General features: G+C 52.4%; 10 protein-coding genes across 10 annotated transcripts; 6 read left to right on the plus strand and 4 right to left on the minus strand.

Moving 5' to 3' along the window:
* Positions 1 to 803: 803 nt before the first annotated feature.
* Positions 804 to 5,272, minus strand: QC761_210650 (uncharacterized protein). The gene is made up of 4 exons (XM_062876801.1): positions 4,169 to 5,272; positions 3,885 to 4,108; positions 2,787 to 3,822; positions 804 to 2,726 (listed from the first exon to the last, which is right to left on the minus strand). The coding sequence occupies exons 1-4, from the start codon at positions 4,197 to 4,199 to the stop codon at positions 1,519 to 1,521; spliced, it is 2,499 nt and encodes an 832-aa protein (XP_062735433.1). The 5' UTR covers positions 4,200 to 5,272; the 3' UTR covers positions 804 to 1,518.
* Positions 5,273 to 5,699: 427 nt separating this feature from the next.
* Positions 5,700 to 8,458, plus strand: VPS1 (vacuolar protein sorting-associated protein 1; the record flags this gene model as incomplete). Its single annotated transcript, XM_062876802.1, has 5 exons — positions 5,700 to 6,130; positions 6,225 to 6,359; positions 6,432 to 7,821; positions 7,878 to 8,145; positions 8,205 to 8,458. Exons 1-5 carry the CDS (start codon positions 6,069 to 6,071, stop codon positions 8,456 to 8,458), a joined length of 2,109 nt encoding a protein of 702 aa, XP_062735434.1. The 5' UTR covers positions 5,700 to 6,068.
* A 576-nt stretch (positions 8,459 to 9,034) lies between these two features.
* QC761_210670 (uncharacterized protein) lies at positions 9,035 to 10,990 on the plus strand (the record flags this gene model as incomplete). The annotated part of the gene is made up of 3 exons (XM_062876803.1): positions 9,035 to 9,202; positions 9,265 to 9,636; positions 9,701 to 10,990. The coding sequence occupies 3 exons, from the start codon at positions 9,035 to 9,037 to the stop codon at positions 10,988 to 10,990; spliced, it is 1,830 nt and encodes a 609-aa protein (XP_062735435.1).
* Positions 10,991 to 11,093: 103 nt separating this feature from the next.
* On the minus strand, positions 11,094 to 11,829 carry GRX5 (monothiol glutaredoxin grx5). The gene is made up of 3 exons (XM_062876804.1): positions 11,728 to 11,829; positions 11,401 to 11,668; positions 11,094 to 11,315 (listed from the first exon to the last, which is right to left on the minus strand). Exons 1-3 carry the CDS (start codon positions 11,752 to 11,754, stop codon positions 11,134 to 11,136), a joined length of 477 nt encoding a protein of 158 aa, XP_062735436.1. The 5' UTR covers positions 11,755 to 11,829; the 3' UTR covers positions 11,094 to 11,133.
* Positions 11,830 to 12,146: 317 nt separating this feature from the next.
* Positions 12,147 to 13,298, plus strand: QC761_210690 (uncharacterized protein; the record flags this gene model as incomplete). The annotated part of the gene is made up of 3 exons (XM_062876805.1): positions 12,147 to 12,190; positions 12,247 to 12,766; positions 12,825 to 13,298. 3 exons carry the CDS (start codon positions 12,147 to 12,149, stop codon positions 13,296 to 13,298), a joined length of 1,038 nt encoding a protein of 345 aa, XP_062735437.1.
* A 285-nt stretch (positions 13,299 to 13,583) lies between these two features.
* QC761_210700 (uncharacterized protein) lies at positions 13,584 to 14,858 on the plus strand (the record flags this gene model as incomplete). The annotated part of the gene is made up of 2 exons (XM_062876806.1): positions 13,584 to 13,644; positions 13,714 to 14,858. 2 exons carry the CDS (start codon positions 13,584 to 13,586, stop codon positions 14,856 to 14,858), a joined length of 1,206 nt encoding a protein of 401 aa, XP_062735438.1.
* Positions 14,859 to 15,199: 341 nt separating this feature from the next.
* On the plus strand, positions 15,200 to 15,716 carry QC761_210710 (uncharacterized protein; the record flags this gene model as incomplete). Its single annotated transcript, XM_062876807.1, has 2 exons — positions 15,200 to 15,411; positions 15,584 to 15,716. The coding sequence occupies 2 exons, from the start codon at positions 15,200 to 15,202 to the stop codon at positions 15,714 to 15,716; spliced, it is 345 nt and encodes a 114-aa protein (XP_062735439.1).
* Positions 15,717 to 16,805: 1,089 nt separating this feature from the next.
* On the minus strand, positions 16,806 to 17,576 carry QC761_210720 (uncharacterized protein; the record flags this gene model as incomplete). Its single annotated transcript, XM_062876808.1, has 1 exon — positions 16,806 to 17,576. One exon carries the CDS (start codon positions 17,574 to 17,576, stop codon positions 16,806 to 16,808), a length of 771 nt encoding a protein of 256 aa, XP_062735440.1.
* A 525-nt stretch (positions 17,577 to 18,101) lies between these two features.
* WRS1 (tryptophan--tRNA ligase) lies at positions 18,102 to 21,654 on the minus strand (the record flags this gene model as incomplete). The annotated part of the gene is made up of 7 exons (XM_062876809.1): positions 19,497 to 21,654; positions 19,408 to 19,433; positions 19,206 to 19,349; positions 18,941 to 19,155; positions 18,855 to 18,889; positions 18,689 to 18,798; positions 18,102 to 18,638 (listed from the first exon to the last, which is right to left on the minus strand). The coding sequence occupies exons 1-7, from the start codon at positions 19,891 to 19,893 to the stop codon at positions 18,102 to 18,104; spliced, it is 1,464 nt and encodes a 487-aa protein (XP_062735441.1). The 5' UTR covers positions 19,894 to 21,654.
* On the plus strand, positions 20,189 to 21,659 carry MRF1 (Peptide chain release factor 1, mitochondrial). The gene is made up of 2 exons (XM_062876810.1): positions 20,189 to 20,364; positions 20,415 to 21,659. The coding sequence occupies exons 1-2, from the start codon at positions 20,274 to 20,276 to the stop codon at positions 21,617 to 21,619; spliced, it is 1,296 nt and encodes a 431-aa protein (XP_062735442.1). The 5' UTR covers positions 20,189 to 20,273; the 3' UTR covers positions 21,620 to 21,659.
* The last annotated feature ends 200 nt before the right edge of the window (positions 21,660 to 21,859 follow it).

The raw sequence follows: 21,859 nt of genomic DNA on the forward strand, positions 1-21,859 counted from the left end.
CCAGAGGTGGACAGGGCTGCTTTATAACCCCCGTCCTGGGTGGGGGAGGTAGGTTCCTGTTGATGTTAAGGGGGATGAGTGAAATGTTGATGAAAACTCAGAGCTATGACTTATGTCTTTATGAAGGAAATCGTGGGGAAAACGACGGATACGAAATGAAAGAGTTGGATTATGTTCTCATGATTTTGATAGCCATTATTTATTAGAGGTCAGGAAGTTACGAAGTGTGATACCCCCGTCATTTCACCTTGACGAGCGAGGGAGGAAATACAGACGGTTTGCCGGGATGGAGTTATGAATGATGCTTTATGATACAAACGGGATGATTAACAACGTATGAGATTGTCTTTTCAGAAGGAAAAGGAGTTTGGGATCACAAAAAGGTTGGATTGTGGTAGGGTTGGTCGAGGACAGGAGAAGGGGGGGTTGGCGTTGGCGTACTGGATATAGTTTGGTTTTTTGGACCAGTCTCAGACGTTATACATATTAATTTTGACGAATACAAAACACAATAACAACATAGAAAAATAATTTACTAGACTGTTAAACTGTAATGCTTCTTTTTGTTGATGTTGGCTATTCTATACGATGCTTATAAAAACAATTCTTAACATATCTTCTCACGAGCACAGAACCGCAAAGCTGGCCACAAATAGTGTGATTTTGTTGAAACGGAAATCAGTGACAGCCTCCACGCTTTTTGCACAGCTCACTCCCAGCAGCCCTTTTTACCAGCATCCATATCTGATCTGGAAGTGTGTGAAGTAGATGTCGCTACACACCCAGACATTACACCTAGCATCTCCATAAAAAATATGTGTTTAATGAATACCTTACACTACCTAACAGAAATTGGCTGTAACCATTGGCTCTTTAGTTGGAATCCTCGTCATTCCCGACCACTAACCACCTAAAAGCATCGGTCTTGTCATATCTGACTGATCCATAAGCCCAATGAAAAGCAAAGCAATGACGCAAAAAAGAACGATATTGACCACTATGGCCGACACCCCGCGGTGGTAAAGAACGAGGCAAACCCACGCAACCATTCGGCCTTTGGTATGCCCATGTCCAAGAGACTGTCGTGTAGGGCGTAAGATGCACATATCTATTTCCTTCTTTCTGTCTGATTGGCGTGCCGAGAACAAAGAGGTGAAAAACAAGAAATCCATTATTGCCCAGTTCCAGTTCAACCCCTCATACTCTTTTTTGCCTTTGTGCCAAGTTCTTGTCTGTTGTTCAAGGGTCCCAGGCCGTCCCGGACTGTCCCAGTTCATCCTGTCCCGTCGGTTGCCCACCTATGCTCATGTCATAACGCGAAAAGATAGAAAAGAAAGAGAGAAAACCAGGCATGATCTCATATGACCACAGTGCTCCCGCGCCGATCCGTCAGACTCCTCTCCCATTCCCAACCAAACTGCACGTTTGCCAAGCCATATTAAAACCGAAATGAATACAGGACCACCCGCCCAAAAAATAGAAAAGCAAACAGGAAAACCAATACAACATAAAACTTGCTCAAGCAAAGGTAGGTGCCGTATAAATCAGAGTGCCCATCACCATGGCTCCGCCAATAGCCGCAATCCCTACGCGCTCTGCGAGACGGAACAACCGAACTTTCTTTGTTGGCCTCTCAAACGGGCGAAGAACTTGGATAGAGGACTCAACAGTCTGGCCACGAACCTCTGTAGCAGCCTCCTCGAGGCCATCGGCCTTGAGGACCTCAGCACCCGCCGTCTCTGGCACACTGCCCCACTTCAAGTCGTCCTCTGTTTCTACCGACATATCCTCAGCCTTTCTCTTGCGCTTTACAGAGTCAGAATTCGCCTTCAGCTTCTCTGCCTCGACAAGCGACTGAGGCTCATCAGCGGTCTGGATCGTAAACTGCACATTGACCTTCTGAAATTCAAGATCGCTAGTCTTCGACGCCACATTCTCAGCGTTTTGGTCCACGGGCTTCTCAGTCTCGGGCTCCTTAGTCTTCTCAGTCTCAGACTCCTTAGTCTTCGCTTGCTCCTTGTAGGCGTTTGGCTGATTTCCGCGGCGTGCAGAGCTCGACAGTAGGCGATCAAGACTATCAGAACAGATCGGCTGTGTTACGGTGCTGTTGAACGAGGTTTCCATGGGAGGTAGTCTAGAAAAGACCTGTTGATCTAAGCCTGATAGATCTCTCGTGTGCATCTCGTTGTCAAACCGAGGGTTGGTGGGCATTGCATTGCAGAGAGCATATACCGACGACGCTGGGCGAGCGGTAGTCTGAGTCTCCAAAGCAGCCTTGTTGAAGGTCTGGCCAGAGGTCTTGTTGAAATATGCCTTGTTCCCTTCTCGTGCAGACCAGAAGTCTCCTTTGCCTGATTTCAGACACAGAGACTCAAAATCTCCCTTGAAAGAAGCCGGCCACGAGTTAGGCTGGGTAGTCTTCCGAAGTTCAGGAAGAGGGGGGCCTTGGTGCATAGAATGCGCCACACCGGGACGATCATTCAAGAGCTTTTCAATTGCTATGGGATTGGTACTCTTAGCACCAGCTTCATCCTTCTTCGAGCTGACAGGAATGACGGGCGATGCGGTGTCTGAAGCCGGGTGGTCCAGAGTGTCGTCTTGCTCATCAGACACTACAGGTGCAGTGTGATGGTTATGGACAAGGGTCGGTCTGCCCATCATCGGGGAGAGTGGAAGGGGAGATGCTGGCTGATCACAGTCAAAGATATCTAGGTCGCCAATAACACCTGCTTTAATGTCAACCTTTGAATCGGTAGGCTTGATGGAACAGCAAAGTAAAGACATACTCTGATGCTCAGAGGCAGACTCATTGTCATCATCCTCAGAGTAGTTCACCATATCCTCGTCGAGAACGCTTGACCCGTCGCTTTGATCATCCATGTCATGATCGCTACCGCTGTCATCGTCATCATCGCTCGAGTATTCACCTTCCATGAAATTTTCAGGATAGTTGACGTTGCTTTCGGCGTCGCTCAACTCGCTGGTGTTGTCCTGATCCAAACTGTCGAGGCTATGGTCGCTACTATAGTTCGAATCCATGTCAGAATTGAGGACGGTTTGCTCAATTGCCTCCAAAGATTGGGCAGTCTGGCCAAGCGCGGAGGCGAACTCGGTCAAACGAGAAGTAGCAGCCCCCAAGGGCGAAATACTCTGCATGGGAACACGCCCCGCTGGCTCAGAAATGCTCAGAATGTCAAGGTGGTCACCCCCGACATTCTTTGTAACCGCAGCACCAGATGATCCATACTCGGCATCTCTATCCTCTCGGAACATAAGGGGGGACAACGGAGGTGAGGAGAGATCGATGAAGGCGGGGCTGCTATTGTTGAAAGAGCCTGCGTTCAGTTTGGAGGTCCAGGTATGGCTCTGGCTGGAGGCCTCAGGCTCCGTAAGATCGATCACCTCAACTCCAGGGACAAATTTGGGCGGAAGCGAATGTGGTGAGGTTGAAGTAGTCTGGGGGATCATTGTCGCGGAGTGGCTAGAATAAATGCTGCTGTCGCTAGAATAATCATCAACATCAGAGCTGACTTCGGAGTCGTCCGGGACCTGAAATGTTCTCGAGCCACATTCGTCGCCGACGCTGAAGGTCTCAGTCAGTGCCGACGAGGCAAATGAGGATGGGACGTACTGTTTAGTGGGCTCGTTGAACGAGACACCAAACTTGACCGAAACAGGCATGAATCTCGAAGTGCCACGATCGACTGGAAGACCGAAGGTGAGCCTGTCGCCGTCCTTGAGCTCTCTGGGCTCTTTCTCAAGCTTCTCGCGCTCGTTGAGATAGGTTCCGTGCAGAGAACCCTTGTCCCGGACCTGGACTTTCTACATGGGTGATCAGTAAGCATGCGATGGCAGAAGCTGAAACGTCACCACGAAGCCCGTACCTTCTCGTCGATATCAACGCTAATTTCAGCGTGGTCCCGTGACATAACAGCGCTGTCAAACCAAGCGTTGTTTTCGGCAGGAACGAACCCTTTGGCAGAGACCTTGGAGGCACGACCGATGGCAATCGTGTTGTTCAAGGCTGTCAAGGTGATTTGTCGCCGAGAGTAGGTGGTGGCTGTGGCTGTGCTGCTTTCTGAACTCTCAACCGTGAGATCGATTTGAGCTGTATGAAGACAGAGTGTTAGTTGGTTGAATTGAAGAAAAGGAAAAACAGGTGACAGACCTAGACTCTCGGCACGTGAATTGGCCGCCATCTTGCTCTTTGCCTTGACGGAATGGCGTATGTGGGTGGGTAAGGTGGCCAGAGTTTAAATGGGAGTTGAGAGAGCAAGCTTTTGGCTGCAGAACAGTCGAAGTCAATTCTGCCAGCGAGCAAGCTTGGAGGTGGTGATAAGAGGAGGGCGAGACCGGGGAGCTCGGAAAGTCAGGTGCAGTCGCACGAAGAGGAGGGGAAATCGAATGAGAGAATGGTTGAAGCAACCGGAGTGAAATGGTCCCCCTCCCACGTCAGACAAAGCTCGGGCCTATGACTGGCGGGTTGGATGGTTTGTTAGCTGGCTGACTCTTGTGTGATGACTAGGTTGGGTGCTCTTCCAAGGTTGCTGGCTGAGAAGAGAGCGAGAGGCGGCGGATAACGAGGCCAGACAATGGGAGTCGAGTGAAATAGAATGGGGGACAGCTGGAGAGTCGCGCAGCGGTCCTGAGGTTTGTTTACGTTTCAAAGAATCAAACAGGTATCGTGGATAAATAGCCTGGAGGCAGTGTGAAAGGAAGAAGAAATGGAAGGGACAGAAGCGGGAAGTTTAGGTTCAGGCAGCCCCGGAGAGTAGGAAGGTGCTCGTGATCTACTATGGGAGCCTTCCCGGGCGGGGCAATACGCTGAGCTTCCCCAATCAGGCAGACAGACGCATGCGATAAGTGAAAGGCTGTCTTATCGCGCGATGGCTTGGTCAATTTGGAGGGGTGAAATGGGGGTGAATCATTCGTATGTGGCTGAAGCTTGGAGGTGGAGGACTGGATAGGCCGGTCTGTCGTTGACTTCGCTGGCTCCGGGCTTGCCATGTCCGAGTTGAGCTCCGTAGAATTATCTCAGGTTTGGTGGTAAGCAAGCTTTCACTGGACACCTGGGACCACCTTCTTTGAAGAGATGGTGATGTCGAGGGTGCTTCCGGCGAAGTGCTGAATGCGGGGCAGCTTGGAACGGGACTGAGGTGACAGCATTCACCAGCTGCCATTGGTAAGGACGAAGGCTGCCTGTTTGCTACGGGACCACGCCGCAACCCGGATTCGCAAGCACTTGCTCACGTTTAGGGCGTTGGCCAATGCTGGGTTCATGCCACAATGTTGATGGAGGCCTTTCGATAACTTGACAACTTTCAACCTCGAAGACAGACTACGAGTTTCGAGGGACATTCACCTTCACAGTCTCAAATGACTGCTAGTGAGAGACATCAAGATAACAACAGACCTTGCTTTTGGTAGGGATATAAGTCCCTGGAAAGACCATGAATGCCTTGACCGAGTCTATCCAAGTATGGAGAGCATTTCCCAATATAATAAAAAGTCTTAATGTCTCATTCAAGCATGAAATTTGGGGTGGCATTTGCAGCATGATAGTCGCACAAGTCACCCTTTAACACTGATACAAAGTCTGTGTATAAGTGGTGTCGCCGTCATGGCTGATCGCTGAGACCGGGGTCCCCTGTCAACTGCCCCTCCATCCAAGTTCAAATCACGTGCCAGGCTTTGAGGGTGGGCGAGTGGGTCTCGCTGTTTCGTGGCCCAGTGGGTGGCACAGGGGAGCTGGATGCTGCTGGGTACGTAAGTCGATATGGAACAGTCGACTTCTTGCGAGTCAAAGATACGCCGCATCACCAACCAACACATCTTCACATATATGCACCCTCACATATAAAACCTGAGCGAGCAGGCGAGAACGTGCATCTCAACACAAACAACCATCCCGAGATTCTCGAGCCGACTCCCACTCGAGCCTACTGCGTGCGATAGATACCCTTCAGTGACCGCCACTTCACCGCCGAGACCAAACCTTCCCCGATTCCCAAAGACACCCAACATCCACATCAACACCACCGCTGTTGGCACACAGCGATATCACCAACATGACGGTCGACACACAAACGCTGGCCACCCCCGGCGGTATTTCCGACCCTGGCCTCATCAAGTATGCCATGCCCCCCGCCCCGCGCGCGCTCCCTCTCAGGCCCAGTTGTCTTGGCTCTTCTTTTCGTTCGTTAGGCACTAACCTCCGGATGTAGGCTGGTCAACAAGCTTCAAGATGTCTTCACCACCGTTGGTGTCAACAACCCTATCGATCTCCCACAAATAGTCGTCGTTGGCAGTCAGTCGAGCGGCAAGAGTTCCGTATTAGAAAATATCGTCGGTCGTGACTTGTATGTGCCCCCCCTGACAGCCCCCTATTCTCGCTCTTGGCATGGTTGAGCTGACGGTATTCTTCGATGCAGTCTCCCTCGTGGTTCCGGTATCGTCACTCGTCGACCGCTTGTACTGCAGCTTATCAACCGGCCTGCGACGGCTGACTCTAATGGCGTTGATGAGAAGCTTGCCGGTAGCACCGACAAGGCCGCCAACACGGACGAGTGGGGCGAGTTCCTGCACATCCCCGGCCAAAAGTTCTACGACTTCAACAAGATCCGCGAGGAGATCAACCGAGAGACCGAGGCCAAGGTGGGCCGGAATGCCGGCATCTCACCTGCCCCCATCAACCTTCGCATCTATTCGCCCAATGTCCTGAACCTTACCCTGGTCGATTTGCCCGGCCTGACAAGAGTGCCTGTCGGTGATCAGCCGCGAGATATCGAGAGACAGATTCGTGACATGATCCTCAAGTTTATTCAGAAGTCAAACGCCATTATCCTGGCCGTCTCGCCTGCCAACGTCGATTTGGCCAACTCGGATGGTCTCAAGTTGGCGAGGGAGGTGGACCCCGAAGGTCAGAGAACGATTGGTGTGCTCACCAAGGTTGATTTGATGGACGAGGGAACTGATGTGGTGGATATTCTTGCGGGCCGCATCATTCCCTTGAGACTTGGCTACGTCCCCGTCGTGAACCGTGGTCAAAGAGATATTGACAACAAGAAGCCCATCAACGCCGCCCTCGACGCTGAAAAGGCCTTTTTCGACAACCACAAGGCTTATCGTAACAAGAGCTCTTACTGCGGCACACCCTATCTCGCCCGCAAGCTCAACCTTATTCTTATGATGCACATCAAGCAAACGCTTCCAGAGATTAAGAGCCGTATCTCAAACTCTCTTCAAAAGTACACACAGGAGCTCGAGTCCCTTGGCCCATCGATGCTGGGCAACAGCGCCAACATTGTGCTGAACATTATCACCGAGTTTACCAACGAATGGCGAACGGTTTTGGACGGCAACAATACGGAGCTTTCGAGCAATGAGCTGTCAGGCGGTGCCAGAATCAGCTTTGTCTTCCATGAGCTTTACTCGAACGGTATCAAGGCTGTTGACCCCTTTGACCATGTCAAGGATGTCGACATTCGCACCATTCTCTACAACTCGTCTGGCTCCTCCCCAGCACTCTTTGTCGGCACTACAGCATTTGAGCTTATTGTGAAGCAACAGATCAAGCGGTTGGAAGAGCCAAGCTTGAAGTGTGCTTCGCTGGTCTATGACGAGCTTGTGCGCATTCTTACGAACCTGCTTAGCAAGCAGCTCTACCGCCGCTACCCAGGACTGAAGGAGAAGATCCACGCCGTAGTTATCTCGTTCTTCAAGAAGGCCATGGAGCCGACCAACAAGTTGGTGAAGGACTTGGTCGCCATGGAAGCGTGTTACGTCAATACGGGACACCCTGACTTCCTGAACGGCCACCGCGTAAGTGTCGCTTATCTTGTTGATATATGACGTTCGTACTGACCATGATTGTGAAGGCTATGGCGATTGTCAACGAAAAGCACAACCCTTCCAGGCCTGTTCAGGTGGACCCCAAGACGGGCAAGCCTCTGGCGAACACGCCCAGAGCCGCCAGCCCAACACTTGTGGCCTCGGCGGATGGTGATTCCAACAACAGCGGTTTCTTTGGCAGCTTCTTTGCCGCCAAGAACAAGAAGAAGGCGGCCGCCATGGAGCCCCCACCGCCCACTCTCAAGGCCTCTGGCACTTTGTCAGAGCGGGAGAACATCGAGGTCGAAGTCATCAGTACGTACCATCATTCCTATGAATCAAATAAATGGACTGGGCTAACAAAGGCTGTACAGAGCTGCTGATTTCCTCATACTTCAACATTGTCAAGCGCACCATGATCGACATGGTGCCAAAGGCTATCATGCTGAACCTTGTCAGCTTCACAAAGGAAGAAATGCAGAAAGAGCTTCTCGAGAACATGTACCGGCAGAGCGAGCTTGACGACCTCCTCAAGGAGAGCGACTACACGATTCGGAGGCGGAAGGAGTGCCAGCAAATGGTGGAAAGTCTTGGGCGGGCCAGTGAGATTGTTAGCCAGGTTCAATGAGGTATTTGAGTAGCAGACTTTGACCGCACGAAGGTTGGGCATGGAGGATTAATGTCTTGTTTGCTTATTTTTTAGAGGGACTCGATTCTCCTTTATCGATACCATGGTTGAGCGTCGGGTAGCCAGAATCAGAAATGTTGCATGTTTATCTGTGCCATCCACACAGTTTGTGTGACAACGCTTGTATCATGCCACAGGACCTTGTTCTCCGGCACATGTCACCATCTCAAACGAGGCCCGGCAATGCTCGGGTTTTAGGGGCCGATATTTACGGGACAGGGTCATCATCCGACCACCTCCGCACATCGGTTCGGGAAAGAGGGTAGTAAAATGTAGGTAATAGAAGAATTTTCCCCACTTTGTCGTGTTGAATCAATGAAAGTCGTCATCGCGGGTTGCCCCGATGACTGGGAGAGAGGCGGGGGGCGGGGGTTGATATGCATATAAAATAAAGCTTGTTTGGCGCCTCGGGAACGGGGTGGTTTGGGGGTATGTGAACAGTCCAACATCAGAATCTATCGTTCCCAACTACAACACCACGTACGTTTTTTGACGAGTCTTTCGACAGCAACAAACATGGTTCTTACCACAGCGTCGGTTTTTCCTTCCAAGGGTGGGCATCAGTTCATGCCTTGGCCTTCCCGGCGCAGTGTGGTTCATAGCACCAAGGGGATTGTTGCTTGCTCTCAGCCTTTGGCGGCGAGGTGCGGGTTGGAGATTTTGAGAAAGGGGGGGAATGCTGCTGTATGTTTTGTTTCTCGTTTACCAGTTTTTATCTATGGGCTGAATAGCTGATTGTTGGATAGGATGCTGCTGTGGCGGTCGCTGCGGGGATTAACATGACCGAGCCATGCCAGACGGGCATTGGAGGGGATATGTTTTGTCTGTTTTATGACGCCAAAACGAAAAAGGTGTCGGCGCTGAACGGCTCGGGGAGGGCAGGCGGGAAATGCACGCTTGAGACAATCAGAGGGAGTTTGGGGTTGGGTGGAGCGGATGAGGAGGGGAAGATTCCGATGAGTAGTGTCCATGCTGTTACTGTGCCTGGGGCGGCGGCGGGGTGGGTTGATACTGTTGAGAGGTTTGGGAGTGGAAAGCTGAGTTTGGAGGAGATTTTGGGGCCGGCGATACAGCTGGGGGAGGAGGGGTTCCCGGTTCATGAGCAGACGGCTACCATTGTGAGTTTTTTCTCTGGATATATCCGAGCGTGGCAGAGTTGGTGCTGACAAGTGGGCGGTGTAGTGGGCTCAAGGAGAGCAATCGCTTCGAGATGCCTCTCCCAACTTTAGGGAGATGTTAAAGGCTGATCCAAACGCCCCTGATGGTGTCAGAGCTCCCAAAGCAGGGGACATCATCAAGCTTCCCAACCTGGCCAAAACATTTCGTGCCCTCGCCACAGAAGGCAAAAAGGGGTTCTATACTGGCCGTATTGCAGAAGAAATCGTCAAAGTCACCACCTCCCTCGGTGGCCACCTCACCCTGGAAGACCTGGAGCACCATCTCACCACCGGCTCCGAGGCCGTCGAGCCCATCTCCCTCAAGTTCACCGGCCAAGGCGCCGGCAAGGCAGAAAACGCCGGTGTAGAAGTATGGGAACACCCCCCCAACGGCCAAGGCATCGTCGCCCTCATGGCCTTGGGAATTCTCCAACAACTCGAACTCTCGGGTAAGATCCCAACCTGGACAGAAAAAGACCACAACACCGCCCCGTACCTCCACGCCATCATTGAATCTCTCCGCATCGCCTTCTCCGACGCAAACTGGTTCCTTGCCGACCCCAACGTCAGCGATGTCCCCACCGCTGGTCTGTTGTCTCCAGAGTACCTCTCCGAAAGAGCCAAATTATTCTCGCCCACCAAGTCCACACCCGAGCTCATCCCCCATGGCTCTCCCGCCCTCCGATCCTCAGACACGGTTTACTTTGCCGTCTCCGACAGCGAAGGCAACGCAATCTCCTTTATCAACTCCAACTACGGCGGTTTCGGCACGGGCATCATCCCCGCCGGGTGTGGTTTCACCCTCCAAAACCGGGGCGCGAACTTTTCTCTCGATCCCAAGCATCCCAACGTTCTTGCTCCGAGGAAGAGGCCGTATCATACCATTATTCCCGGTTTGGTGACCAACATCAACGATAGGAGCTTGCACAGTGTTTTTGGAGTCATGGGCGGGTTCATGCAGCCGCAGGGACATGTCCAGACGCTGCTGGGGCAGATTGTTGGGGGACTGAGCCCCCAGCAGGCGTTGGATGCGCCGAGGGTTTGTATCGGGGCGGGGATGCCCGAGAATGGAAAGGTGTATGATATGCGGGTGTATGTTGAGGAGGGGATGCCCGAGGAGACGATCAGGGGCTTGGAGGAGCTGGGACATCAGGTTACCGTCGTCAGGGCGACGCCGGGGGACAAGTGGCAGTCTAGGTCGCTGTTTGGGCGTGGGCAGATTATTCGGTGGACGGTGGATAGTGTAGAGGAGAACAGGGGAGTTTGGTCGGCGGGTAGTGACATGAGGGGTGATGGGGGTGCTTATCCTGCTTAGAAATGATACACTACACACTTGGGGCGAGAGACCTAGATGCTGGAGTATTTCGAAAGGGAGATATAGTACAGTCTAGGGTATTCATACATGTCTTTTTCTCCTTTTTTCTTTCTTTCTGCTTTGCTTTGTAATCGTGACAGTGTTCACTCCTTCTTGGCCTCCTCCTCAGCAGCCTCAGCTTCCACAGCCAAAACCTTCTTCTCCTCCAGCAGCTTCGCCAGCTCGCCGCTCTGGTGCATGGAAACGATTATGTCGCAGCCGCCGACGAACTCCTTGTCGATGTAGAGCTGGGGAATGGTGGGCCAGTCGCTGTACTCCTTGATTCCTATTTTATTTCACCCAATTTTTGTTCAGCATCCTCTCCCCCGACTTTCTGGATTCACCTTTTTGAAAATGGATGAAAAACCTACCCTGCCTCAGCTCATTGTCCTCCAAAACGTTAAACGCCGCAAACTTGGCCGGGTCCACCCCCTGCATGCCCAGCACCTGGATCGACGCCCTCGAGAAGCCGCACTGGGGCGTCTCGGGGGTGCCCTTCATGAAGAGGACCACGGGCGCCGAGGAGACGGCCTTATCGATCGCTTGTCTTGTCTGGTCCGAGAGGAAACGGGCTTGTATCGAGGTGAGGAAGGAGGTGCGGGCTGCTGCTGGGGCGGCAAAGGCCGGGCGGAGGAGTTGCTTTTTTGGCAGAGTTGTTAGTATTTTGGGGCATGAATAGGAGGCCAAAGGGGGCATACCCTCGAGAGGATCGTTCTGGCAAACATGTTGGCTGTGTTTGGTGTGGTTGTGCTGCTGCTGGGAGGCTGCTACTGGAGTGATATGCGCTTGCGCCGGGTATCAGTGCTGGGACATTTTTTGGATGGCGAGCCGACGGCAACCCATGATGTAAGCGGTTTCTCTCGGTAAAAAGAGGCTTAAGGGTTAGGGTTTGATCAGGCCAAAGTACCTTGATGGGTAGCGACCGGTAGGGGATTACTTGGCTTGTGATTGGTCGACAGGGGGTGAATTGACCGGACTGGGACGCAATGAATTGGCCTTGGTTTTTCAGTTTCTGGCACCGAATTACGTTTTGTCAACAGCTTCGAGAGAGATTTCATACTGAGTTTCATCCATCAAGGGCAGTTGAGTTATTTGTTAAAGACAGAAAACCGGCAACATGGTCTTTGACCTGGTATCGTCGCTTATGCGCATGCCATACGTGTAAGTGATCCCTGATTTGGTGATACCATTCGAGGCGTGAGATTGACACATGAAAGACCCCCATCCTTCTTCGCACGCTTCTTACTCCACCAATGTCTCCCCATTCCCATCCCTGATACGGACTACACCAACAAGACCGTTATTGTCACCGGAGGCAATGGCGGCCTTGGTCTCGAGGCTGTCCGCCACTTCGCCCGGCTCGGAGCGAGAGTGATTATTGCCTGCCGCAACGCTGACAGCGGTCAGCAAGCCAGAAATGACATACAGCGCGCCAATTACCCTGGCACAGTTGAGGTATGGCCACTTGATCTCTGCTCTTTTGACAGCGTCAAGTCCTTCTGCGTCAAGGCCAACACGGTATTGGACAGACTGGATGTTCTCCTGCTCAATGCAGGCATCATGGCCAAGGAGCTACAGACGCCCGAAGAAGGTGGTGGTTATGAGAGTACAATCTTGACCAATGTCATCTCGACATTTTTGGTGGCATTTATGTTGATGCCGTTGCTGAAGCAGACGGCCGAGCAGCAAGCGGACAAGGCTGTGGTGACAGTCGTTTCCAGTGAGGCTCACTTTTTGGTAAGACTTGCATCTGTCTATACGTATGCTTTGTGACAAGAACTGACCGGCGATGCAGACTACATTCAAGGAGCGCCTTGAGCCCAACATATTTGGATGCTTCCGAAATGGCGACTTTGATCCGTATGAGAACTACAGCACTAGTAAGCTTCTCGACCTATTGCTGGCTCGAGAGCTCGCCAACAGACTGGACGCCTCTTCTCCAGCGGGGAACAGCAAGGTTATTGTCAACAGTGTCAACCCAGGGTTGTGCAGGTCTGGATTGTTTAATAAGGTCCCTCTCATCGTCAACCTCTTCATTGGATTCCTCTCGCTCATCTTTGCACGATCATCTGAGCAAGGATCGAGAACATTGCTGGCTGCTGCCGCTGGAGGACGAGAGACCCATGGCAAGTATATGGATGCCGCCAAGGTGGCTCAGCCCAGTTCGTTTGTGATGTCAGATGAGGGCAAGAGAGCCCAGAAACAGGTCTGGGAAGAGTTGGTCAACATTCTGGACGCTGTTGAGAAGGGGGTCAGTAAGAATATCTGACCCCTGCAGCGCTGGTGGAGAGAGGTGCTGCTTGGGGAAAGTACCCCGCAAACCCACCCCCGCGATCTACCCCAGAAACAGCCCCGTCAGCTGCTGGAGCCTCGGTAACATTGTTTGAATGTGACAGGGATAATGAGGCATGTTGGTTCCTTTCAAGGTCTTTAAACTGGACATAGGTATCAGCGGATTTCCTTCTTTGTATCTATATTTCTCGATTATATACATGTACTCTATAGAATTCAGTAATTCATTATTTTCTCTTTGGTTCCTAATCGCAACTTCAAGATGGTAGGGCCGCCTCCTCTCCAAGGCATCAAGGTGCTTGAATTCGCCGGCCTGGCTCCAGGTATGTTCTCCCACACCCGCCCCCCGCCCCCCCAATTCTCGACAACAGATGAACTAACACCCATCTCAGGTCCCTTTGCCGGCCTACTTCTCTCCGACTCAGGCGCCTCGATCCTCCGCATCGACAGGCCCTCTTCCTCGCCCTCTCCATTACCAACCCCTGACCTCCTAACCCGTCGCAAAAAGTCCATCGCCGTGGATCTCAAGTCCCCCCTCGGCATCGAACTCGTCAAGTCCCTAGCAGCAAAAGCTGACATCCTCATTGACCCGTTCCGCCCCGGTGTCCTGGAAAAGCTCGGCCTAGGCCCTTCCGTCTTATGCTCTCTAAATCCAAGATTAATCTACGCCCGCATGACCGGCTTCCGCCGCGATGGGAAATGGGCCAAAATGGCAGGCCATGACATCAACTACCTCGCTGTTTCAGGGTCGTTATCTTTGCTAGGAAGGAAGAACAGTCCGCCAACACCACCGGTCAACATTCTGGGTGATTTTGCTGGCGGGGGAGCCACGCTGTTCCAGGGGATACTCCTCGCGTTGCTGTCGAGGGCCACTACGGGGAAGGGACAGGTCGTGGAGGCGAATATGGTCGACGGGGCGTCGTATCTGGCTACTTTCCCGCGGTTCGCGCTGCACACCATGACTGGGTCGCTGCCGAGGGGGGAGAACTTGTTGGATAGTGGATGCCCTTATTATGACTGCTACGAGACAAGAGACGGGAGGTGGATGGCAGTTGGGGCGCTGGAGCCGCAGTTTTTTGGGGATTTGATCAGGGGGTTGGGGCTGGAGGGGCAAGGTTGGGAGGAGAGGAGGTATGATAGGGGTAATTGGGGGGAGTTTAGGGGTTTGTTGGAGAGGAGATTCAAGGAGAGGACGAGGGAGGAGTGGGAGAGGGTGTTTGAGGGGACGGATGCGTGTTGTACGCCGGTGTTGGAGTATGGTGAGTTGGAGAGGGAAAAGGAGAAGAGGGGGGGCGATCAGAGACCGATGGTCACGTTGAGGGAGACGCCACTTTTGGGGGTGGTGAAAGGAAAGGATGGAGATGCTGTCACGCATGGACAAGGGGAGGGAGTGAAAGGAGATGGGTACAGAGGGGAGCCTCTGGCGCCTGGGGAGGGTGGCGAGGAACTCTTGGAAGAGTGGCTGGGTTGGAAGAAGGGAAGGGAGTTTGATGTGGCGGGTGGAGGGTTGGTGGTGAAGGAAAAGGCAAGGCTGTAACGGTTTGTACGTCCCTGTCAGGGTTCTGCGGTTCCACCAAGAAAGATAGCCAACAACAGGGCAAATCATAATCAGGACTGCGGCAAGGTTGAGTTGGAGGAAGTTTCCAAGCACGCGAAGAACTCCTGAGTGGCAATACTTGGGGGCTGCTTTAAGCGTGGTCTTCCGGGAATGCTGTTTTTAAGCAGCCAGCGTGGACCGGCTTTCCGTACAATGGGCTTGCAACAATCCTCGGTAGCTTCTCTTGGTGTGAGACTAAGGTTCAACTCACATTCAATGGATGTGCTTTTAAGTTTCTCAGGTCTCGTCCCTTCCAGAACCATCAAGCCACAGCCCAGGTCATGCCCCCGCACTTCACTGAGTTAATGTTTATTTCTCTCATCAATTTCAAACTGGGAAGAAGGCGGCCAAATCAACCACCGTCGACTTACCTTACCTGTCACTGGCTAGTACTTCAACTTCCTATCAGCCGACTCATCATGCACGACAACAGCACCATTCCCATTGCAACAAACACGTCCATCGACCTTCCCTCACTTCCCCTGTCTTCCATGTAAGCTACAAGAAAAAATATGGGAGATGGCCATTCGACCGGATTCTCCGGCGGTACACCGCTTCTCTCTCCACCATCAGGACGCTGTCAAAGAGCTAACAACCAGGGACAAAGTGATTTTACATCACGGCGATTCCAACCTCGATATCTCAGGGCTCTACGATAAGCCCAGAGGTAATGTGTATGGGCATTATAGACTCTGCGCCCCTCGAACTACCACAACATCGAACTCCTATTCGTGGAGTAGGAACATGTCGGCATACATGTGGACGCTGGACTGTGGGGGGAGCAAGTGCCGAATCTAGGCGGATAGCGATCAGAGTATGGAAAGTCGGGGTTGAGGCTGATATTTTGGAGGAGATACGCTTACACAGAAAAGCGGGCCGTCCTTTGAAGTCCCCTGAACAGCAGGTCAGAGAAATCTACAAGGGCCATTATCCTTCCGGTTCCACGGCTCCGATGATACAATATGACGAACGACAACGTGGATTCAACACCGCGGAGTAACAAACCCACCGCTCCGCTCATTGTCCGGGCATCATGAGACTTGCTTTGGATAGACATTCCATTTTCAGGGTCGCCTTTGGGGCGATGGCGTCTCTTCATATGTTTATCTCCTGCTCAGTCAGCAATTGTCCCTGGAGCTTCGGGTGGTTGTCGGCTCTGGCCTAGGAATATCGCCATTGATTTTGATCCCAGATGAAATAATACTCGTTCGAAATGGCCCTTCAATCATGAGGATGAACTTGAGGGCGAGTCCACAACTATCGGGGTCGCAAAGACCCCCAACTTCGTGCCTCAACTGATACGGATGTGTTACTTTGATGGAGACCGATATACGGAGACTCCATACATCTGGCTGATTGACCGCGGGCGTGGAGCAGCCAAATATCGCCGGCGTCTCGATCATAGTACAATGAGCGAGGAGGATGGCTCGTCATCATCATCCCTGTCTCCACAGTCCCAGTACTGTACGTACGAAACGGAAGAATGGGCAAAAGGTGCCGTCTTCTATGATGGCCAGCACAGGTACATGGAAGCAAACAGTTACGGCCCGTCAACTGGTCCGCTTATCGACTCCTCCTCCTTCAACGAAGGCGGCGTCGTTACACTGATGAGTGGTTTTAGACAGCCGATTGCTCCATCCAATGTGCGCCGACCTGTCGCGGTGTTTGTCGAGTGTCAAGATTGAGCAAATGTTGCTGGCTTAGATATACGCAATTGAGACTTGGCTGGCAGGGAAAGTGTGGTTTTGGTCCTGGACACATCATAGCTCAGGTCAAAAAAATGAGATCGTTATAATGGTTTGATGGTCAATCAATGCAATGGACTTCTTTTTACTGTGGTGACAGCAATGTTGCTGGTTGAACAAAAGAGTTAGAAGCTCATCTCCATCACGCTCGCCCCGAACTTTGCTCCTCTTCCCTCAAATCCCTCACCAGCTTCCTCCCCGGCCCCTCCAAGCTCTCCACCTCATGCGCCTCATGCCTCTCCTTCTCCTTCACCCCAGCAGCAACCCACTCCCTCACGCCCTCCAGCCCATTGATCCTCTCCATATACCCCTTCGCCCTCTCCCCCAGGAACCTTTCCGCCGCCCCCAAGTAACTCCCAAGCCGCAATACCACCGGCGCGAAAAAAGCATCCACCGCCCCAAACTCCCCTCCCGCAAGGAAAGGCCCACCAAACTTTGCTAGCCCTTCCTCCCAAACCTCGTTGATCCTCCTCAGGTCCTTCACCAACCCCTCGTTAAACGCCTCGTCTGACAGCTCCACCCGAATGGAAACATTCATCCCCATCTCCTGCCTTATGCTCCCAAACCCGGCGTGCATCTCCGCCACTGCTGACCGTGCCCAGGCGCGTGCGGGTAGGGAGTCGGGGTAGATTCTGCTGTTGGGGAACTGCTCGTGGAGGAACTCGACGATGGCGAGGGATTCCCACAGGATGATTGGATCAGAGGAGCCGGAAGGGGGGTGGTGGTAGTGCAAGCAGGGGACGTGGCAGACGGGGGAGAAAGACTTCCACTGGGGCTGGCGGTAGCCGGAGCCGGGGGCCAGCGGGTGGAGGTGCTCCTCGAAGGGGAGGGAGAGCTCCTTCATCAGGAGCCAGGGGCGGAGGGACCAGGAGGAGTAGTTTTTGTTGGTGATGTGGAGGTGGTAGGAGGACATTTTGGGTGATGATGGGTGAGGTGGTTGAAGACAAGTGGCGGGTGATGAAAAAAGTGGGTTGTTGAAGAGGTGTGGTATCGTAAGGGTGTTGTTGTTGTTGTTGGCGGTGTTGTTAGTGTGAGGTTGTTCAAAAGGGTAGGTAGTGGAAAGGAGAGATGGATGAGTCAGTATACGCAAGGGGTGGGGGTTGATTAAATGAAATAGACAAGTGACTCGACCATACTCCAAGGCTGAAAATGCTGTAAATATATCCAACTGGAGAGAAGAACAAAAAAAACATCGTACCCGCAGAGCTACCCCGTATAGGAAGCTCACATCTCCACGCCCTATCAATGACCGGTCCTCCCCACCCAACTGCTACCTTTGCTGCAAGTATTATCCCCAAGGGCGCATAACACCACCACAACAACTCCTCCATACCATCGTTATCCACCATGGTGTGACTCACTCGAACCATAAAGATACGACACTTTGGGAATAACTTCTATTTTCGCCCAGCAAAGAACAACTGAAAGGAATCACAGGCTAAGCAGCGGCAGAACCCTCCTTCTCCTTGGCCTTCTGGGCCTTCTTCGCCTCTATCTGTCTCTGCTTTTCCAGCTTCTTCAATTGGTTCTTTGTGAGTTTCCCATCACCGCCCTCGGCACCCTCAGCACCTTCTAGCTTTGGTACCACAATATCGGCCTTGGGTACTTTGGGGTTGCCCATCCAGGTGAGAGGTCTGATGTCGGTGAATTCCTTGACAGCTGCATCGTCGACCTTGGCTCTCCTCTCCTGGAACGCCGCGACGAAAGTCTGGAGCTCCTTGATGCAAAGCGCCTTGAGCTCACCCGTGAGGAGCTCACCCTTAGAGTAGGCGACCCGGATCTTCTCAAGTTCTTCGTCATCCTCGAGGAAGAAGCGGAGGTACTGGTAGGCAACGTCTACGTCTGTGTCACCTCCCACTGCGCGGTGCTCCTCGACGGACACCTTGCCACCACTGAAGGCGTATTTGTTAACCTTGTTCTTGATCTGGTTGGGAGTGTCGGTCATGAAGATGGCGCTGGAATCAATCGAGGCAGACTACATTGTGTGAGCAATAACGAGACGTATTCAGAGTAAAACACACTCACCATCTTCGTGCCTGGCCCCTGGAGGGCTGGCAAGAACAAAGAATGGATCAGGGACGGCTTCGCAAACCGCACCCCCTGGTAGGTAAGTCTGGCGGCAACATCACGGGTCGCTGTAACGCTTAATTAAATATTTACTCTTGATCATGGAACACTGGATATCACAAACCTCTGAAATATGGGTCCTGATCAACGGCACATGGACTGGGGAATGCGTTAGATCGATATCACACCGAGTTGAAAGAAGGTCCTCACATCAAGCATGGGATGCCGACGGTCTTCTTTTCGTCCTCACCGAAAATGTGAGGGAAGCTGTTGGCAAAGGCAGCAGCACCCTGAATACTTCCAAAGTGAATCTTGCCAATGTTGGAGGAGTCGTTGAAGCCGAAAATGGCACGCGCTTGGTTGAGCGTGATGTGCTTCGCTAACCGCGTGATTTGGCGATAGAATGCGCCGCCAACGTAGTCGTACTGGTAGTTTGTTAGACCACGTAGGCAACAGAGGCCTGGGATATCCGTACATCAGAGAAAATGAATGTCTTGTTTGGGTCAAAGCCCATGCTGATAATGTCCCGAATATTGCTGTCGCAGTACCCTTGAACTTCCTCAATTGTGCGCTTCTCCGAGAACAGGTATTTTTCGTCGTCCGTCAACATGATTACAAGCTAGAAAGATCTTTATCAGTAGCTGGTTATACAGAAGAAATCCTACAAGACCACCTACAGGAACGTCAAAGGTATCCTGAAGCCCTGTGAGGTCCCGTGTTAGTCAACCTTCCACGCTCGCCAAGCCGTTCTCCTGAATCTCCATACATTTTGTAAACATAAAGGGCGTGCAGTGTCCAACATGGATGGAGTCGCTCGAGGGCCCACGTCCAGTGTACAGAAAGAATGGCTCATTGCGCTCGTATCGGTCGAGAATAAGCTCGAAGTCGCGATGCGAAAAGACGATGCCTCTGCGGAGAAAATGGTGTGGCTTCTTCCCCGTTACGCGCTCGAACCTGGCGAGGAGCTCCTCGTCAATCTTCTTGGTGCCAAACTCCTCAATCAGCTTGTCGTAGTTGATTGCCTTGATCTGGCCGTCTGCGCCGACCTCCCCTTGAACGTTCCAGGGGTCAACTGTCTGCTTGGACCCTTGGGCAGCAGCTTCGGCCGGGACTTCGGGGATTTGAGACTCATTGAGAGCCACGGCATTGGCGGTTTCGGCCATGGTATCGATGTCGAACAGCGTTGAGAAAAGAAAGAAGCTGGTAAACAAGTAAAAAGTAGGTGAAAAACGATAGAGGTGAGTCAAAAAGTCAGAAGAGATCACAATGCGCCTGCCGGACCGCCGCTGAGTCGTCCTATCATGCCGTGTCCAATTCACCACCCATTATGGTGGGGGAGGGGCACTTGGAACCAGGGTGTATGACTCCACCCACCCACTTCCAGAAGGCGGGGAAGAGCGGCAGAAGAGCGTTGCCTGCCGGGAAATTTCGAGGATTGGATGAGAAGCTGCAGGGCCCGTCTGAGTCCAGTGTCAGCAGCTCTGGTTGGGCAGGCGGTTCCTGAGAGATTCTGCGCTGATGCCTGTAACTTAAAACTACGACAATGTTGGCGGCACCATGGGTGTGTCGAAGCTGCGTGCGATCGCTCAGGCGAATCGGCTTTTCGCAGCAGTTTCTACGGAGGGCTAGCACAGGTAAAGTAACGTTGATTGCCGTTATGGTTTTCTGCTAATAGCGCGAGTAGACTCCTTCAAGCTTCCCCCAGCTCTCCTCGACCGCGCAAGATTTCTTACCGCCGAACACGATCAATTGACGGCACAACTAGCTGACAACTTTGACGAAAAGATTGCAAAGCGTGCAGGCGAAGTCCACAGGATCGCAGAGGCCTTCAAGAAGTTTGAGCATGCCAAGACTTCTCTCCGGGAGCTGGAGGGGCTCTTGAAGTCAGACGATGCTGAAATGCGGGAGATGGCGCAAGAAGACCTCGCGGCTACCAATGAGCAGCTGGCTGAGTCGAGTCGGAATCTGTCCGTGGCTTTGACTCCCAAGCATCCCTTTGCCGACATGCCGTGCCTCATTGAAGTCGTCCCTGGGCCAGGAGGAACCGAAGGTCGCTTCTTTGCCGACTCGGTATTCAAGATGTACCAAGCATATTGCGCCAATAAAGGCTTCCGCACAAAGGTTGTACAGTACTTGGCCGCCGACAGTACCGGCGAAAAGGGAGGTGATGGGGAGACAGCCCTTCAGGAAGCTGTACTTGAGGTGATGGAGGAGGGAGCGTATGCCCACTTCCGTGGTGAAGCGGGCATGCATCGGGTTCAGCGTGTCCCGGCAACGGAGAAGAGTGGAAGGACTCATACGAGTGCTGTAGCTGTCTGGGTGCTGCCGTCTTTCGCTGAGAACGCCACAGCCTCTGATGGTGACTGGGACAACCCGGAGAGTGACTTCTACATCGACCCGGCCGAGGTGAAATCTGAAAAGATGCGAGCCAGCGGAGCAGGAGGACAGCACGTCAACAAAACCGAGTCTGCTATTCGGTTGACGCACATTCCCACGGGCATCACCGTCAGCATGCAGGATTCTCGTTCACAACACACCAATCGAGCCGATGCCTGGAGGTTACTTCGATCAAGAATTGCACAGAAAAGGCGTGAGGCCAGAGAAGAGGCCGCTAGGGCACTAAGAAGCAGCGTGTTGTCATCAGCGCAGCTTACACGGGGCGATAAAATCAGAACCTACAACTATGGCCAGGACAGGTGTACCGACCATAGGGCCGGGCTTGACGTCCACAATCTACCAGATGTGCTCAGGGGTGGTGACACCCTGGGTAAGGTGATTGATGCTGTCCATGGCTGGCTCGCCGAGAAGGATATCCAGGCCTTGCTGGCAGATGAGGAGGCCGCTGCTGCTGCTGCGAACGCCCCTGGTAAAGGGAAGAAAGGGAAATAAAAAACACATACCCCCACTATTTTAGAGTGTACTTGTAGTTGTATGATATTATTGATGATAGAAATGTATTCAAATATTCTTGACTATAGTTGGAAGTTGGGGGGTGTTAGGATTTCATGAATTGAATGCTGACCAATCAGCGTTGATATATCACCTGTTACCTTCCTAATACGGACGCATACTCTTGAGAAGGGAAGGCATGATGGACAAGTCTACCTTCCATAACATTGGTTTGCCAGA

Source organism: Podospora bellae-mahoneyi, chromosome 2, assembly GCF_035222275.1.
Source record: "Podospora bellae-mahoneyi strain CBS 112042 chromosome 2, whole genome shotgun sequence".
Lineage (NCBI taxonomy): Eukaryota > Fungi > Ascomycota > Sordariomycetes > Sordariales > Podosporaceae > Podospora > Podospora bellae-mahoneyi.

What these genes read in the sequence shown, in the direction of transcription:
- GRX5 (XM_062876804.1), bottom strand. Translation starts at nt 11,754, where the DNA reads ATGTTTGCCAGAACGATCCTCTCGAGG. An exon ending in CCAGAACGATCCTCTCGAGG is followed by an intron (nt 11,669 to 11,727) that starts GTATGCCCCCTT and finishes CTGCCAAAAAAG; the next exon opens with CAACTCCTCCGCCCGGCCTT. An exon ending in GGACAATGAGCTGAGGCAGG is followed by an intron (nt 11,316 to 11,400) that starts GTAGGTTTTTCA and finishes GAAATAAAATAG; the next exon opens with GAATCAAGGAGTACAGCGAC.
- QC761_210650 (XM_062876801.1), bottom strand. Translation starts at nt 4,199, where the DNA reads ATGGCGGCCAATTCACGTGCCGAGAGTCTAG. An exon ending in TTCACGTGCCGAGAGTCTAG is followed by an intron (nt 4,109 to 4,168) that starts GTCTGTCACCTG and finishes GTCTTCATACAG; the next exon opens with CTCAAATCGATCTCACGGTT. An exon ending in GCGTTGATATCGACGAGAAG is followed by an intron (nt 3,823 to 3,884) that starts GTACGGGCTTCG and finishes TCACCCATGTAG; the next exon opens with AAAGTCCAGGTCCGGGACAA.
- MRF1 (XM_062876810.1), top strand. Translation starts at nt 20,274, where the DNA reads ATGTTGGCGGCACCATGGGTGTGTCGAAGCTGCGTGCGATCGCTCAGG. An exon ending in TCTACGGAGGGCTAGCACAG is followed by an intron (nt 20,365 to 20,414) that starts GTAAAGTAACGT and finishes TAGCGCGAGTAG; the next exon opens with ACTCCTTCAAGCTTCCCCCA.